Source organism: Cinclus cinclus, chromosome 28 (genome assembly GCF_963662255.1).
Source record: "Cinclus cinclus chromosome 28, bCinCin1.1, whole genome shotgun sequence".
Classification (NCBI taxonomy): Eukaryota; Metazoa; Chordata; class Aves; order Passeriformes; family Cinclidae; genus Cinclus; species Cinclus cinclus.
This window is the reverse complement of record NC_085073.1, coordinates 3218169-3229694: the sequence shown is the minus strand read 5'-3', so window position 1 is coordinate 3229694 and position 11526 is coordinate 3218169. Positions and strand designations below refer to the sequence as shown.

General features: G+C 57.1%; 1 protein-coding gene across 2 annotated transcripts; it reads left to right on the top strand.

The window, feature by feature from the left end:
• The first annotated feature begins 1365 nt into the window (after window positions 1–1365).
• Window positions 1366–11318, top strand: ARRDC2 (arrestin domain containing 2). Of its 2 annotated transcripts, none has more exons than XM_062510419.1 (8): window positions 1366–1859; window positions 7960–8026; window positions 8119–8266; window positions 8605–8707; window positions 8981–9237; window positions 9353–9512; window positions 9748–9899; window positions 9985–11318. In XM_062510419.1, the coding sequence occupies exons 1-8, from the start codon at window positions 1604–1606 to the stop codon at window positions 10036–10038; spliced, it is 1197 nt and encodes a 398-aa protein (XP_062366403.1). In that variant the 5' UTR covers window positions 1366–1603; the 3' UTR covers window positions 10039–11318. The 2 variants fall into 2 exon arrangements, with proteins under 2 accessions (XP_062366403.1, XP_062366402.1); XM_062510418.1 differs by lacking the exon at window positions 1366–1859 and adding an exon at window positions 6368–7171.
• Window positions 11319–11526: the final 208 nt, after the last annotated feature.

Below are 11526 nucleotides of genomic sequence, written 5' to 3'. Positions count from 1 at the left end.
TGGGATCTCAGAGCCACCCTTGTGCTCTGCTCTTGGCCCATCTCTGTGTTGTCACAAGGAACATCTATTTCTCAGATTGAATGAGGACACAAGGAGGTGTTGTGACAGCAAGAATAAACACTAGGAGATTAGCCCAAAGGCGTGGGTGACACATCCCTCAGGATGGCAGGACCCACGGAATGCCTCCGGGCAGGCACCAGGGTGGAACGGAGCAGGTGGGGTAGGGGGAAGCAGAGAGGAAGGGCAGGAGATCAAACAGAGCAAGAGGCACCATCAGGGCTGTGTGGGGGATGGAATATTCCCTTATTATCTGTTTGGATTTTGGTGTCAAGGCCTGCAACCAAAGGTCAGTGAACAGTAGGACAACGAGGCAGCTCTGCCCAGCTTGTGATGAGTGGGCTGTTTTCCGAGAGGTGAGCCCTGTGTTTTTGTTGAGCTGGTCATTCACATGGGTGTCCTGACTGCTGAGCTTGCACTAACTCTGTTTGGGATCTAGGTGTGTTCCGGAGGGATCAGTGGGGGCTGGTCAGCCCCATCCTTTGGGGATTGAGAGAGCAGGGTGGCACAGCTGCCATTTCACAAGCTCTTTTCAGCCTTTTCATGCACATGGGTTTGATTCTTTGGACACAGGGCTAGAGAAGTTTCACAACTGCTTCAGTCTGTGTGTGAGCAGTGCCGGGGCCCATGAGCCCTGTACTTTCCTTTATGGATTTGACTCTTTATTTTTCAGGAATGGGACGGTCTCTGCTCCACACATGCTTCAAAGAAGCTGGGCACCCACATCTTCCAAGTGCATGCAGGCACTCACATCAGTCCATCATGCCAGCATGTTGTTAAACACCTCCAGTCAAACACCTCAGTTGCATCATTTGGTGGAGTAACAAGGACTTGCATCTGCCCCATTACTTTGATGTGACCCTGAGGTGGCACTGCCACCTGTGCCGCTGCAGGAACAGCCAGGGGGATAAGTGGTGGAATCACCCTTGGAGGCACCAGCTGGCTGGGAGAGCTATTGCTGGAAGTCCCTATGATTATTCACTGTCTTTTTCCTGTGGATTTTAATGCAACTTCAGACACGGAAAGCAAAGCTGTTTTTTGTAGTGAGTGACTCTGCTTTCTGAACTCCTCTCCCATTCCAGCAGTGCCCCAGGAATGCCTGAACCAGGAAGGCCAAACAAGCTTTCTTTGATTGCCTCGCTGTGTGAAATCTGCCAGCGCGGTTGGTGCTGTGTGACACCCCTCCCTGCCAGCGCAGCCACCAGCACGTCCCGGTGTCACGTCACCAGTGTCTGTGACTCAGAGATAAGATGGAGTCACTTTTTTTTTTGGGTTTTTTTTTCTCTTGGTCACTTTAAAAACACGTCCCATCCCTCGTCACCACAGCCCCGTCCGGAACACCTCGTCAGCCTCACGCACATGAGGTCAACGCTAAAGCACCGCTGCAAAAACAGGGGCTCAGTCCAACCCCGGGCAGGGTGGGGCCTGCTAGGAGCCTGGATAAATTCAAGGATTTTGGTGTAGCCTTCGCTCTTCTTCCTTTCCCTGGAAAGCTCCAGGCAGGCAGCGGCCTCGTGGAGCAGCGGGGTGCGGGTGGGCAGCAGCCATGCAGCCGCCGGGGCGGGTGCGCAGGCTGGCGGTGAGGCTGGAGGAAGGCCGTGCCCATGGCAGCGGGGAGCTGCTGCACGGGCGGGTGCAGCTGGAGCTGCGTGGGGCGCTGCGGGTGCGGGCGCTGGAGGTGTGCGCCCGGGGCATGGCCACCGTGCACTGGCTGGAGAGCCACAGCATCGGCCTCAACGTCGTCTACCGCGACTTCACAGCCTGCCAGACCTTCCTGTACCGCCGCCGCCAGCTCATCCCCGGTAAGCCCGCGGCACTGGGTGGGTGTGTGTGCCAGGACAGGGGGTTTGGACTCCCTTGGATGGGTGTGTGTGCCAGGACAGGGGGTTGGGACTCCCTTGGATGGGTCTGTGTGCCAAGACAGGGATTTGGGACTCCCTTGGATGGGTGTGTGTGCCAGGACAGAGATTTGGGACTCCCTTGGACGGGTGTGTGTGCCAGGACAGGGGGTTGGGACTCCCTTGGATGGGTGTGTGTGCCAGGACAGGGGGTTGGGACTCCCTTGGATGGGTCTGTGTGCCAGGACAGGGGGTTGGGACTCCCCTCGTGTGCCTGTGTGTCAGGGTGTTGGGTTGAACCCCCTTGGATGGATCTGTGTGCCAGGTTGTAGGGCCGGGACCCCTCAGGCTGCAGGTGTCCCCTCAGAGGAACCTCTGCCCTTGTGGGTGTTGCTGACCCACAGAGAGATGTTTGCTCCTCTTCTCACCCTGGCTGAGGGTTTCTTTCTCTGCCACTGGTTTCCAGGAGGCTGCTGGCAACCCCAGGGCTGGGTAGCACCAGAGATTTGTGGCTTTCTTTGTGTTTACACAGGGAAGAGCAAACACGAGTGTCTGTTCACAAGTGTGGAAAGAGCACTTAGTGCTTCAGGCTGTGTTTGTTTTCGGGTCCCTGATGCTGGGACTGTGTGCCCAGCTGGCATGTTGCTTAGCTCTGCTGCCAGAGGACAAGCCACTTGCATGCCACAAGCCATTCTTTGTGTGCTTGGGATGAAATGATCCAGAGCTGAGGGATATGGGATGTCTCAACCATTCATCCACTCATTAACTCTGGCTTTTCTTAGGAACGTGCATATCTTTTATCCTCCTCTCCAATAACAGTGTCACAGCCATTCCTCTGTTGCTTTTCCTCCTGGTCTCCCTCTTTCTCATGGCCTTGTTACTACCTGTGGTCTGGTTGTCCAGCCCTGGAGATGGTTGTAGGACTTATGCTGAGGGCATTTCATTGTGTCAGTGGCCAAGTGCAACCCAGAGAGTGGTGCCAGCCCAATCTGGCAAATGTAGATGTTGCAGGAATAAACTGGAGGGACGGAAAGAGGGCATGAATTGGCTTCCTGAAGGTGTTCCTGTCTCTGCACTGCACTGCACTGGGAAGGTAGTTTTCTCTGTTTCTGGATGACTGTGCCTTGCCATCTGCTCCAAACACCTGCACTGAGCTGGAGTTTGTGTCTTTTGGCAGCAGCTCTTCCATACTGTGCCTAAGGATGTCCCTTTGGCAGCTGCACCTCTACAAAGTGTCCAAATTACAATTAAGCCCTTGCCCTGTAGTCCAGCAGTTATGGTCCTGAGCACCTGGTCATGCAGTACTTGGCTCTGAGTAACAGGGTGAGCTCTATCCCCCATTATCCCTGTGGGGAATGTCTGTAGGGAAGCCACAAGCTGCTGCCAGCACGTTTGGATTCTGCTGCTGGGATTGTGTGAGATAGGAGCCCCTGGAGCCGTCTGGGGGAGGGCACTTGGCCAAGGGCTGCAGGAATTGCAGGAGCTGCTTGGCCTCACAGGCACCCTGCACACCTGTAGCTCAGAGCTGATGGTTCCTGGCCCTCCCTTTGTGCACAGGGAGCGCTGAGCTGGAATGCCTGGAGGGCAGAGTCTCACCAGAACTTGGGAGCTGGAATTTTATTGTCCCTGTCCGTACACAGATGCTTTTCTGCCTTGTGAGAGGGACATATGTGATCACCAGGGTGTTTTAAGGAAGGGAACAGCAGAGAGGGGCTGTCCTGCAGCAAAAATAACTTCCTTTGGATCCCGTTGTCCCCTGTTCTGTCCCCAACAGCAGCGTGAGAGTCTTCCTGATGTCAGCTGGTGAGAAACGTGCCACCATCCGACAGTCAGTCCCTGTGACTGCTCCTTTCTTGTTGCTTCTCCACGAGATCAGCTGTGACTGCGTGGTGTTAAAAAAATGCAGGTTTTGTCATGGTAACAAGGCAGTGCAGAGGAGGGAAGATGGGCACAGATAAGTGCCCTCCCTTCTGCTTTCCCCTCAGCTGAGTTTATCTGCAGTTTCCTGGCAGGGTGGTGAGTGCTGGCACTGGGGTGCTGTGCTGAGACAAGAAAAAAGTGTGCAAGAAGGATGTTCAGGCAGGGCCTTTAAACGTGTGTTGTGTAATTATCTGAGAGAGGGAGCAGGAGGAGAAGAAAAGACGGGGTGAATGGGCAAAGGCATCACAAGGAGAGCCCTGGACTCTTCTGCATGAGGTGATGGGAGGGTGCCCTAGAAAACATAAATAATTATTGTGCAGTGATCTTTTCTGTCCGAGGATCCTGCAGCACTTCCCAAAGGTGTAGTTCCTGCCCTGGTGAGAGGTAAACATCCAGAAGCCATTTGATTTTCATGGAGACATCCAGGAGAGTTATGGCATCGGGACTCTCCTTCCTTTGTGGGGTGGCCCTCAATTAGCACCCTAATCTTTGTCCATACACAGCAGTCCCAACTCTGGCAGGGATGGAGCTGGTTACTCAGTCTGGAGCACGTGCTTGTGCCAGGCTCTACATTGTGCCATCTCACCCCACATTGGGCTGCTGCCTTACCTGTTTAGCTGCTGCATTCCCTTCTCTCTGGCGTTCCAGGTCCCGTCGTGTGACCCCGGGCTCTATGGGGAGAAGCCACCAGGCCCCAGAGCGGGCCAGGAAAGGCTCAGCCCCCCATGAGCAGGACAGGGTGTGTGTGTGTGTCTGTCCGTCTGTCAGCTCCTGCTGGGAGCGGCTCCAGCCTGGCCAGACTCTAGATGGGGCTGAAGAGTTGGAGATCGTGCCCTGAGCGCTGTGCCCGGCACGGCTGGCTTTGCCCTCGGGCACCCAGCACCGTTCTGGAAAGCAAAGCCCTTGGCTGTGCTCCCCCGGCCCCTGGAGATGCCAGGAGAGAGGACAGACCCTGTCTGGGTGCGGGGTCCCAGAGGGGTCAGGGAGGGCACAGAACCTCGGTCCCGCGTGGCAGCAGCCAGGGACAGCCGAGGGCATGGCGTGCGCTGCCACGGGAGCGGGTTTGGGCTTTGGTTTGCAGGGATCCGTCCCGTGGGCGAGGCTGAGTCACGGCCCAGGGCTGTGTGCCGACAGGCGGGAGGAGGAGGAGGAGGATGCCAAGCAAAGAGAGGGGCCCAGCCAAAGCTCCGGCTCCTCTCAAGAGCCTCCCCACCTCTAATGTCACTGCAGGGACACCAGGAACCTTCCCAGAGCTGGTGTCACCAGTTAACTCGTGCTGTGACATGCCTTCCTTCCTCCTTTCCCTCTCCCTCAGAGTATTTGCTATGATTCATGTTTGCCCGTGGCAGCAAATTGTCGTGCACATAAAACAAACCACAGTCCCCTTCCCATGGGGAGGGACACAGACAATTCCAGTCCAGCCTTGGAAACAGCTAAAGCAGTGCCAGGCTTCAGCCCAGCTCACTTTTTAAGTGGCTGCGATCAACCGAGTTCAGCACAGCAGGTCCTGCCCCGCATGGCTGCGAGCAACTCAAAAATCCCCAAAACTGAGGCAGCCAAATGCTGAGTAACATTTCTAATGCCTGTTCTGTCTTATCCCCTGCCTGTGCCGGTGTGCAGGGCTCTCTCTGGTGCTCCACAAACACGAGAGCCATCACTAAAGTGGAAGTTTCTGCGGCTACATTAACCCTTTTGGGGGGCAGAGATTCCTTTCTCTTCCCTTTTACAACATCTTGGGGTGCTGCTGATGGTGATGTCCACCCTGGGAATCACCAGTTCCAAGTTTCCACTCCGCCTGAGCACCAGGAACCGATGGAGTGTGTCCCTGTGCTGCTCCTGCCCATGCAGGTGGAATTTATCGCGGGGTTTTGGACACCAATCCCAGCAGGATCTGGCGGAAAACTGGCGCTCGCCTGGTTAACAAACTCAGGGAAGAGGATTGCTCACCCTGTTTGCACAAGCTGAACCCCAGCCAGTTCTTGATTTCTTAGAACTAAGTGAAGTGATGTCCCAGACATCACCGCGTCACCAGTTGGCCGTGTCAGAGCCCAGATCCAGTTGTGGCCTGTTCCCAGCCCTGGGAATGGCTCTTGGGAAGGGAAGGATATGGGTCAGTGTGTGTGGTGTGGCCCTTGGCTCTGGCCTGGGGACACTGGAAAGAAAGAGGCTTCCAGTGAGGAATCCCCCCTGGCCACAGCCCATGGCTGTGACGCTGGGAAGGGGGATTCTGGACAAAGATGGGGTGGGATGTCAGCACTGGAGCTGCATGGGGAGTTTGAGGGGCAAGGATAGAAGCTGGTGAGGGAGCTTGAGGGGCAAAAATGGGAGCTGAAAAGGAGCTTTGGGCGACAAGGATGGAGGCAGAGGGGAAGTCTGGGGGGCAAGGATGGAAGTTAGAAGAGGGCTTGGGGTTCGAGGATGGAGATTTTAAGAAGCAAGGATGAGGATTTTGGGGGGCAAAGATGGGGATTTTGGGGGTCAAGGTTAGGAGCTGGAAGGGAGTTTGAGGGGCGAGGATGGGAGCTGGAAGGGGATTTTGAGGGTCAAGAATAGGAGCTGGAAGGGAGTTTTGGGGTGCAAGGATGGAGCTCGAAGGGAAATTTGGGGGGGGTAAGGATAGAGCTGGAAGGGAAATTTGTGGGGCAAGGACAGAAGCTAGAGAAGGACTTGGGGACCAAGGATGGGAGCTGCAGGGAGTCTTGGGGGGGCACTGAACGACCCGGCAGCACCAGGGGTCATCCCCGGAGCACCGGCAGGGCTCAGCCCCTCTACCCAGCCCACGTTTCCGCGGCGATGTCTCGGTGCGGCACCGGGATAAGTTGGGGAGCCCCGCCGGGACCGGACACGGCACCGCACGGTCCAAACCCCCCCCGGGGAGCTCTCGTCAGCCGCGGTCCGTGCGGAGGGGCCGATCCGCACATGCTCCCTGCCTTGTTTTGCAGGGCTCGGCGGGGCCGTCCCAGCCCGGCCCGTCCCGCCCCGCCGGGGCCGCCCCCGGCCGCGCCGGGCGCTTAAAGCCGAGCCGTGCCGAGCCGAGCCGGGCTGAGCCGCTTCGAGCCGGTCGGGGCTGAGCCGCGCCATGATTTTCGATCGCTTCAAACGCTTCTCGATCGTGCTGGAGGGCTCGGAGCCGGACGGCCCGGCCGCCTTCAGCCCCGGGCAGGCGGTGTCGGGCCGCGTGGTGCTGGAGCTGGCGGCGGCCGCGCGGCTCGGGGCGCTGCGGCTGCGGGCGATGGGCGCTGCCCGCGTCCACTGGACCGAGTCCCGCAGCGCCGGCTCCAGCACCGCCTACACGCAGAGCTACAGCGACCAGGTGGAGTTTCTGAGCCACCGCGACACGCTGATGGCACCCCCAGGTACGGCATCCCCTGCCCCAGGGGCATCCCAGGGGCTGAAACAGCGGGGATATGGGGCAGCCTGGACAGCCCCGGCTGTTGGGTGCTGCGGACACCCCAGTGATGAAATGGATGAAATCTGGGTGCTCGGGGCCAGCTGCCGATGCTGGGTGCATGGCGCCCCAAAACTGCACAAATCTGGGGTCCGGGGACAGCTTGGCTGCTGAGTTCGTGACATACCAGCAAGATGAAATTTGGGTGCGTGGGGTGCCTTAGGGCCTGAGCGCTCTGGGAATGGGCTGTGTAGGTCCCTGCAGACACCGCTCGTGCTGGGTGCACCCTGAAATCTGCTAGGGACAAGACTCCCCCTTTTCTCTGAGCTGTCCATGGCAGGGAAGCAGCGTTGGAAAACTGGAGATTCAGGAGCTTGTTTTGAGCGGCTGGGGTTGGCCTAAATGACCCCCTCTGCAAACTCTTGAGGGGCACGGGGGCTTGGCTGGCCACTCTCCTTCCAACTGGGCATCCTGGGCTCTCACTCCAAAGCTGTGGAGCAGGGTGGCTGCAGGATGAAGCAGAGCCCACCTGGGAAAGCTGCCCAGCTCTCCGAGGAGGTTCCCCTGGGCCATGCAGACACATGGAATGCAGACAGTGCCCAGCTCTTGTGTCACAGCTGCTGCAGATCAGCCCTGGCAGAAACTCTGCTGTGCCCTCGTGCTGCTCCTTGCTGGGTGCTGCACACCTCTGTGACCTGTCTGGAGAGGAAGTTCTGCAGAAGGAAGCTAATCCTCCTCAATCTGTTTCACCCACAGACAATGGTGAGGCCACTGTCCTGCAGGCAGGAAGGCACGAGTTCCCCTTCACCTTCCAGCTCCCCGAGTAAGTTGGTGTTTTTTGGGGGAGAGGACATCTTGAAAATGAGTTTTTTTTTGAGCATTACCCTTCTAAAATTGTTTGTTGCTTGTGCCCAGGACCCTGGCCACCTCCTTCGAGGGGAAGCATGGCAGTGTGCGCTACTGGGTGAAGGCCAAGCTGCACAGACCCTGGTCAACGGTGAAAAAAGCAAAGAAGGAGTTCACAGTGATTGAACCCATTGACATAAACACCCCTGCACTGCTGGTGAGCTCCCCCTGCTCCACCCCGGGGCTCTGGCATCCAAAACTTACCCAGGAAGCCCATGGGGAAGGTATCTACCTCCCCTTCAGCATTATGGTGCAGGCCTGGTTTCCACAGGGAATATTTTCCCCCCTGTAACTTGTGCCCTCCAGCATTACCTGGGCTGAACAGAGGTCAGCTGCCTCTTTGCTTTTGGAAATTTTAATGCGTTGCAACAGCTTCTTGCATCAGATACCTGAGAGGTTGCTGATGCTCCCTGGCAGGTTCTTGGTGCCAGGGAGGTGATTGCTTTGAGTTTCATCCTTAGTTACTAAATAACCAAAATATTTCCCTTTCTCCAGGCTCCCCAGGCAGGTGCTAAGGAGAAACTTGCTCGTGCCTGGTACTGCAACCGTGGCCAAGTATCTGTGACTGCCAAGATTGACCGAAAAGGCTACACCCCAGGTGAGACCAGGTGGTGGGACCCTGGAACCTCAGTGGACCCTGGGGCAGAGCCCAGAGGAAGGGGTTTGGGTCACTGCGAGCTGGCAGGAAATCAGAGAGGTTCAGTGTGTGCCCCTGATGTGGGCAGCATCCTTGGGACGTTCCTCCTGGGTGAACCCATGTGCCTGCCCTGTCCGACAGCATGGCCAGCCCTCAGTGGGCCTGTGCAGAAATTCCTTGAGGCAGGACTGGGCTCTGCCTCCCCTCCTCCAATGCATGTGTGCGTTTTGGCAGGTGAGGTCATCCCCATCTTTGCTGAGATCGACAACTGCACGAGCCGTGCCGTGGTGCCCAAGGCAGCCATAATCCAGACCCAGACCTTCATCGCCCGAGGCACCAAGAAGCAGAAGAAGTCAGTGGTGACCAGCATTACTGGGGACCCCATTCCGGCCGGGAAGAGGGAGGTGTGGCACGGACGGGCAATGAAGATCCCGCCCGTGGGGCCCTCCATCCTCCAGTGCCGCATCATCCAGGTGGAATACTCCCTGAAGGTGAGGGAATTCCCTCCTGCAGAGCTCCTCTCTTCTGCTCAGGGGAGATGCCTGCCCCTTCAGACAGGGAGAATACCACAAGCTAAGCTTCCCTGCTGCTCTCTTGTCTCGGCAGGTTTGTGTGGATATTCCTGGGACGTCCAAACTGCTCCTTGAATTGCCTCTTGTCATCGGGACCATCCCACTGCATCCCTTCGGGAGCCGCACCTCCAGTGTCAGCAGCCAGTACAGCGTCAACCTGGACTGGCTCAGCACCATCCCGGAGCAGCTGGAGGGTGAGCTTCTTCTTCTCCCTGGGATAAACCCCCTGCTCAGGAGAATGAAACGCAAAGTTCTGAACTGGGCCAGTTTTGCTTTCTTTTTTAATGTAATTTTTTTGTTGCGGTGCTGAATCTCCTGGGTTCCTTCCTGGGAGGGTTTGGGATATAGTGGGTTTAAAGCCCTTTTACCTGCGTGTCCCCCATGTATGGTGAGTGTTTGCTATTCCTGATGGTTCTCCTTTCTCTTCAGCCCCCCCTGAGTACTCAGCAGTCGTGTCCAGCCCAGAGGCTGAGCCGATCCTGGCTCCTCCGTGCCGCAGCGAACTCGGGGATATCCTGGAGGGTCCTTTCTTTGCCTACATCCAGGAATTCCGCTTCCGACCACCTCCGCTGTATTCAGAGGTGATTAATCCCTCCAGGATGGGAGGCTGGTGGAGGCTGGGTTGTGCCACTGCTGAGGTTTTTTACTCTGGGCTTGGCTCTGCAGGTAGATCCAAACCCCGCGTCAGACAACATCCGCCCGCGCTGCATGACCTGCTGATCTTGTGAAGGCATGGGCTGCGTGTGACAGCGTGACCATCCCTGGGGATGGCAGCTTGCACCCTCACAGCACTTGGGTCTGGAAACGGCGATGTGAGACCCCGACCCCGCTCACCGCCCTCGGCCACTCCTGTCGTGACTGTGCCACGGGCCCGGAGCCAGCGCGGTGCCCTGGCCCCGGGCACGGTAGGAGAACACGAGGGGCTGGCGGTGTGGAGCAGCTCCGTGTGGGGCTGGGCAGGACACACAGGGTTCAGGACTGCCCTGGAATTTTGGGGTTAGAACAGGGAATACGAGCCGAGATTGCTTTCCCCTCACCTGCGGTGCCGTGCTCCAAAAATTCTGTCAGCTCCTGGTGTGGAAAACAGGAGTTTGAAGGCGTTTCTCAGGATTACTGGAGAATGTTCGGATGGCGTTCAGGGTTGGGCCCTGGGGCAATGCAGGTGCAGCTCTTTGCCTGTGGCTCACCAGGACTGCAGGTCCCCAAGGCAGTGAAAGGTCCTTTTCTGGCTGGATGAAGTAGAGGGCTCAGCCACTGCTGATAATCTTTGCCACAAGCCTGTGGGTACCTGCAGGGGTAATGGTTTGAGCCACTTAACCAAATTCTAAAGGCCTCCAAGGGCTGATACAAGGACTTGGTGGATGAATTTATGACCTGTGGCAGTGTTGGTGCCATTTACCAAGAGCAGGAAAGCTGGTTCATGTGTGTCAGCACCAAACCTGCACAGTGTGCTGGTGCCTCCCTCAAGATGGGGCTGAAACCAGCCCCCAAACTCTGGTACTAGCACAGGGGCTTGGAGCTATGGCAGGTGGCCAAGGAAGAGAGAGGGAAGCCCAGTCTGAGGCTGGTGGCAGCCACAGGTGCTGATGGGAGATGTGGAGTTGGGATGAATCCTTCAGGGCTGGGAGTCTTTGATGCCCATAGGGGGCTCGGAGGCCCTGATGGGGTGAGGACACAACAGCAACCTGTGCTCACTGGGGTGGGAACCAGAGTGGGAAGGGCGAGCTGGATGTTGTGGTGAGGAGCCAGGGGCTGACCCCGCTTGCTGCAGGGGGACCTGAGCAGAGTTTGGGGGCCAAGGACCTTTGCATTCCCTCGCTGAAACAATCCCTGGCCGTGCACAACCAAAGCCAGCGTGCCTTGAGCTCTGTGCTGGGGTTGCTCAGATGAGTCTTTTCTATCTGTGAACACTTTTGTAATGACCACTCTTTGTCTCTACTCTTTTTGTACAACTTTTTGGTGGGGAATTATTTTGTCTGAAATAAATTCTTTAAACCAAACTGTTGCCTGGATAGTTTTCCGTTCCTCTTTCTGCTTCCCGTTGTCTGGAGCCACACTGTGGCTCTTGGGATGTGGGAGTGCTCCCTCCTCTCTTTACTGCCCTGCAGGCACCCAGCTCCACCCTCCACCCAGTCCTGCACTGGGATTAACTGGGTCACTCGGCCAGCACTGCTCCCCACTGGATTGGTCCCTTGAGCCTCCAGCTCC